This window comes from Eublepharis macularius, chromosome 19 (genome assembly GCF_028583425.1).
Source record: "Eublepharis macularius isolate TG4126 chromosome 19, MPM_Emac_v1.0, whole genome shotgun sequence".
Lineage (NCBI taxonomy): Eukaryota > Metazoa > Chordata > Lepidosauria > Squamata > Eublepharidae > Eublepharis > Eublepharis macularius.
In genome coordinates, this window is record NC_072808.1 from 6,016,457 (window position 1) to 6,022,485 (window position 6,029).

General features: G+C 44.1%; 1 protein-coding gene across 1 annotated transcript; it reads left to right on the forward strand.

Moving 5' to 3' along the window:
- The first annotated feature begins 366 nt into the window (after nucleotides 1-366).
- HOXC10 (homeobox C10) lies at nucleotides 367-5,150 on the forward strand. The gene is made up of 2 exons (XM_055003576.1): nucleotides 367-1,201; nucleotides 4,283-5,150. The coding sequence occupies exons 1-2, from the start codon at nucleotides 373-375 to the stop codon at nucleotides 4,558-4,560; spliced, it is 1,107 nt and encodes a 368-aa protein (XP_054859551.1). The 5' UTR covers nucleotides 367-372; the 3' UTR covers nucleotides 4,561-5,150.
- Nucleotides 5,151-6,029: the final 879 nt, after the last annotated feature.

Genomic DNA, 6,029 nt, shown 5'->3' on the forward strand with positions numbered 1-6,029 from the left:
GCTTCTATTTACGCGTTGGCGTCCTTTATTTTCCCCCCTCTCTGCTGCAGACACGCGTTGGTTCATTGGTAAACAAACGGGAGGGAAAGGGGCTCGCTCTCCTTTGTTTAAGGCGAAGGTCCCGGGTTCGCTACCCTTTGGAAGCGGATAGATGGCGCTGTTGCTCCACGCTGGTTTTCTCCTCTCCCAACAACTTGACCCCGGTGACGTCACCGGCGTCTGAATCATCAAGGCCATTTTCAATCCTCATTGGCCTGGCCGTCACGTGGTGGGGACCAATGCGTGGATAATTATGGTGCTGATATTTTTTTCCCTAAAAAAAAGATGTCAGCCCCTAGCTGTAGTATTCCACTTTAAAATCCCTCTCTGAAAATGTCATGTCCCAACAATGTGACTTCTAACTCGTTTTTGATGGACTCGTTAGCCGGTAGCTGCAGAGGGGAGAATTATTCCTCTAACCAAGGGATGTATATGCAGTCTGGGAACGACTTCAGCTGTGGAATGATGAGGAACTGTGGGATTATCCCGTCTCTTTCCAAAAGGGACGAGGTGAATAACGCCAGCTTGTCTCTCAGCACCTATCCATCTTACCTTTCTCAGCTAGACACCTGGTGTGACCCCAAAAATACTTACCGACTCGAGCAACCTGTTGCGAGACAACTCCCCTCCTGCTCGTTCCCAACCAATGTCAAGGAAGAAAATGCCTGCTGCATGTACAATGCAGACAAGAGGGCTAAAAACGCCACCGAGGCGACCCTCTACCCCAACCAGATGCCTGAGTCTTGCCTAAGTGACCATGAAGTCCCCGTGCCCAGCTACTACCGAAGCAGCCAAGGTTATTCCTCCATGGAGAAGGCGTCCAACTGCAACAGCCCCGCCGAGTTTGAGGCAAGTTTTGAATCCAGGGCGAGCCTCAACCCACGGAGTGAACATTTGGACCAGCCACCGCCACCGCCACCCCCTCCGCCACCACCCCAGCAGCCGCCCCCGCAGGGGCAGCAACAGACCCCACTGCCCCAACCTGGACCTAAAGGGAGCTTCCCCGAAAACGCAAAGCCCGAAAACCCTCAGAACCCCTCGGCCAACGAAATCAAAACCGAAAAGAGCCTCCCGGTGGCCAAAATCAGCCCGTCGGAAACGGAGAAGGACCTGAATAAATGCACAGATACGAGTACTGACAATTCCGACAACGAAGCAAAAGGTAAGGGGGCTCTTCTGCCTTCTGTGCGACTGAGCTTTTCTTTTAAAAAAAATCAGCACCGTTGCAATTAATACTATTATTGCTGTTATTATTATTATTATTAAAGTGATGTTATGCCCATGATGTTATAGTGAATAAGAAGGAATGAACTTTCCCGCAGCCTTCTTAGCAATATAATGCTTAGCATTCTAGTGGAGTTGATGACACAATAATAATAATAATAATAATAATAATAATAATAATAATAATAATAATCCCCCCCAAGAATCTCATCTGAAAAGGTGGCGTTCCAACGTTCTCAGAGGCAAATGCTGAAATTCCCTTTGCGTTGTGATCTTTGGGGCGGTTTGCTTTCTGCATGCGTGTGCTTAACAGCGAAGTTGCCGGCGACGCCGTTTTGTTGATCTCTGCTAAGTTCAGGTTGTGACAAGTTGGTTCTCCAGCGAGCTGAATGCCAACGAGCGTGTTTTTGACGGGCAGGGTATTTTTCAAGGCTGCGGCTGTCAAAAAGGGGATCTTGGTGGTTGATGGTGCTGGTGCTTCTGGCTCTCCTTCCCCCTTTCTCTCCTCTTCCCCCCTGGGTGGCAAATTGTGGTTGTTACTCTTATTATTTTAACTTGCGGAGCCGAGATGGCTTAGAGGGGGAGGGCGAGAGTGTGTGTGTGTGTGGTGGAAGCGGTTTGCTACCCACTCCCGGCTGGACTTGGTTGTTGAGTTTCATTATCATTGCTGCATTCCCCTTTGATAACCTCGCTTCCCGGCATCAAGTGTCTCGTTTGTGCGGAAAGCAACTCCCCTCCCTCCCAAAAAAACCCCCAATTTACACGTATGAACCGTCTGCTTGAAGTTCGGGGGTTCAAGGAAAGGAGACTTCTAGTTCTGGCCAGAGTTGCCTGCCAGGTTTGTTCTTGCCTTTCGAACACTCCATCTCCCCCCTCACCCTCCTAGCTAAGCTCTGCTCGCTAATTAGATCCCCTCGGAAAAGAACGGTTCGAAAGATCCATTTAAGGCCCCAGAACGACAAAAAGGAGGCGCCTAAATGCGTTCTGCTTCGATGTGGAATTAAATGTGTGCAGACTCGAATGCAACAGAGAGCGAATGTCGATGAAAGCGACGTCTTTGATACGGATTGGCTTTTTGGAGCGCAGGTTCAAATCCGTTTAAATCCCTAAGCGTGGTGGGAAATGCTTGGAAAATAAGCAGGAGCGAGATGTGCGCTTGGGGCATGTGTGGCTCTGTGTAGGCACGTGCATAGGATTCATACATACATACCTGGGGTACGTATGTACGTATGTATGTCCTCATCAATACATATGCATACATACGCAGGCTGTTTGGGTACCACAAAGGCACGCAGGCGATTCATCCTCTCTGTTTCTCACCTGATATGGCATCTCACGGAAGAACCACTTCCCAAAAATCTTATTATTATTATTGATTTCAATGGTCAAAAAAGAATTCCCCATTCTTTGTTTTCGACGTGTCCACGAATAAAATTGTATCCGCCTGTTCTGTTACAGTAATTGGGGGAAATTTGCAAAGTCAAGGTTATGAAAAATCTCTGCCAAGGTATATGCAGAAAAAATGTGTTGCCTTAATGCTGTATCAGGTCTTATTTTGGTGAGAGTCAAATTAGCAATAAAATACATAAACATGATTTGAATTTGAATTTGGAATTGGAAAGAAATAGGGAAAGAAAAGTTTCCCCCCTCCTTTTAATGCTGATATTATGTTCAAACAAACGATTGCTGACGAAATATCCAGTTTAGATTTTCAAACTTTTCTTTCCAATCTCCCGGGTGGTGGGAATCTGTTCTGCCACCAATAAGATATTTCATATTCAATGCTATGTGGGGACTGGGTTTCTGTTGTATTCTCCCCCCTTTCTTTAGTTGCATATGGTCTTTTACTTCCTCGGTCTGTTATAACGACCAAAGTAAAATGTGAAAATCGCGTTTTAAGATTTTGCAGAAAGAAAGGGCCAAGGCTCAATGACAAATAAGAGAGAATGTGGCAAAAATAGAAGCAAACACGGGTTTGTTGATTCGTTTGTTGGAAAGCGTCCTGGATCTTCTACCGTTTCTATCGGAATATCTGGTAAACAGTTGTGTGAATCTGGCATAAATAGACTTCTATCATTGCAAAACGTCTTCTCTGTATAAACAAAGGCACACACCTTAGCCAGATCAATGCTAGCCGACTACCGCTGCCAAAAAATCTAACAGGTCTAGCTTCAGAACCGAGGTGTTTATGTATATGCATGCTCTTCTCAAGTGCTTCGCGGGGGCTGCATGTATGGAATTGTGCCTGCCTGTCTGTATATAGAACCGTTATTTGGAAAGTTTCCATTTATAAAAGGGAAAGGTAGGGATGCCGAGTATTTCTAGCAATGTCGAAAGGACGATTCTGTACCTTACAAAGGTTTAATGAAAAATAATGACTGGCAAATTCAAGAGGGGAAAAGACACAAGCAGTCAAGCAAAATCTCTCCCCTCCCTTCAAAAATGTAGTTTTGCTGCTCTTGCCTTAGAGTTGCCTCCTTTTTCCTATCAGCTGTTACTCGTACAGTAAAGTCTGAGTAAGAATGGCGTTGTGGAATAAAAGCTGCAGCTGGGATGGGCTGTTTTAAAGGGCTGGTGTGAATTTTTAAACGCCTGAATAGAAAGCTTTTAGCTCCAGGGATAATTTTCCAAAATTACATCCTGTTGACATATCTGACACGTGGGAAATCTCTACACCCGAGGAGCTCTAACGCCATTTAGGATATCCCTTACCATAATCAGCTGAGATTTGGCTCTATGTATCTGACTCCCAGGTGAATACTGATTTTTTTAAAAATTTAGTCCTCTTTTTGGCTAAGAGACATCCGAGGCTGTTAGCTTTAGGGGATGAATGCAAATTCTAAAATCTGGTAATCATGAATGAGATGTAAATATGACCCATATATGAGTGCAGGATAGAGATTCTTGTATTAAGAAAATAAGCTTTTTTTTAAAAAAAAAGGGGGAAATACAGACTTTACACTAGGAAGCTCTCTTTACTATTCCAAGAATACTTATATAATAATATTATTTTTAACAGAGGATATAAAGGCAGAAAACACTACAGGAAATTGGCTGACAGCAAAGAGCGGAAGAAAGAAAAGATGTCCTTATACTAAACACCAGACGTTGGAACTGGAGAAGGAATTCTTATTCAATATGTACTTGACCCGTGAGCGCCGCCTGGAGATTAGCAAGAGTATTAATCTAACAGACAGACAAGTCAAAATCTGGTTTCAAAATCGCAGGATGAAACTCAAGAAAATGAACAGAGAGAATCGAATTCGAGAACTGACTTCCAATTTTAATTTCACCTGAAAGTGCTCGCTAAAAGGAGGGGGCGGGGAATCACTGCAAATCTTGTCCAGTATTTTATTTTTCATTTCCCTGGGTATAAATGCAATGCGTGGGGAGGAGGGGGGAGAGGAGAAAATGAGGACCTCAGGCGAATGTGCAGTTCTATGATTTGGGTATTTACAGTTTGTAGAGGCGAAGGTGCACCCATCGATATACGCATGAGTATCTATATATATATTGCATCAATGTTTCTTTGTAAAATAGACTTAAGGTGGTTGCTAAAACGAACGGGGGGAGCGCCCAGCTTTTAAGTTATTCACGAGCAGCACAATGAAGGAAAAGAGGGAATTTAAAAAAAGAGAGAGACTGAAGGACCTATCTCTATGCCTTTTTTATGTTTAGGACCCTAGGTACGTCTGAAAGTTTGCTTTTCATATCCTAGTATAGTCTGCCTATTGTATAATAAAAATGACTAAAATGAATTTCATATGTGTCTGTAAATTAAAGTGGGAACATGCGTCACATGGTGTAGTTATGCAGTCTCCTTCCAGCGAGGACCATTATATTTAAAAAGAAAGAAAGAAAATAATAAAATAGTATTGATATGATGAGGGAGGGGTGGGGCGAGTCCGGTCCCCCCCCCCCGTGACTGTTATTTAAATATATTCTGTATGTGCTATCAGTTGCATGTATCTTCCTTTATGGAGCCAAATAAATTTCTTAGAACCGTGTACAGCTGGGTATTTTTCAAAGTGTTGCTCCCCCCCCCACCAAGAAGTATGCTTTCCCCTCCTCTCTTTCTATGTAGAGTATTTTTTTCCCCAGGACTCATCCTTTTAAGGCTTCCAGGAGAGTATCCTAGCGGGTTTAATATAAGTGAGAGACCATAACGTTGATTTAAATATTATCCAGGTGACCACAATAAGTCAAGGTCATAAAACAGTAATGTCAGGACAGTCTTCCTAAGCGCTGGAGGTGGATTTTATGATCTGCAAATATAATGTGAGGCAGCAGTAAAAGATGCATTTAAAGGTGACTGTGGAGGAGGGAAGCAAGTCAGAAGCCGAGCTGCGTTCTTGGGATACACACTCCTCATGGCTTTGGGTCTTTTTTTTCCAAGGAAAAAACACGCTTCTTTGCCTCCTCTCGAAGAATCACTCTATAAAAACGGGAATACGCTATTTTTTAAAAAACACACACAGAGAGAGAAAGAAAATGGGATGTCAGGACGGAAGACGTGGAAAGGTAAGACAGACAATTTCTTGGCTAAGATGCATGGTTGAGGTGCGAGTGGGCTCGGTTTTCCTGCGTGCGCGCGTGTGTAGCCAAGGTAAAGGCGGAATGGATGTGAACTCCACTTTGAAGCGACCCTGCTTTTTACACCGAGGCGAGGAGGCGTTCGGCTGGCTTTCTTCGGAGTGGTCTTTCGGGTCGAGTTTTCTGTTTCCTTGGGTTGACAGCTCATTTTCGACCAGAATATGTATGGCTGG

What these genes read in the sequence shown, in the direction of transcription:
- HOXC10 (XM_055003576.1), top strand. Translation starts at nt 373, where the DNA reads ATGTCATGTCCCAACAATGTGACTTCTAACTCGTTTTTGATGGACTCG. An exon ending in TTCCGACAACGAAGCAAAAG is followed by an intron (nt 1,202 to 4,282) that starts GTAAGGGGGCTC and finishes TATTTTTAACAG; the next exon opens with AGGATATAAAGGCAGAAAAC.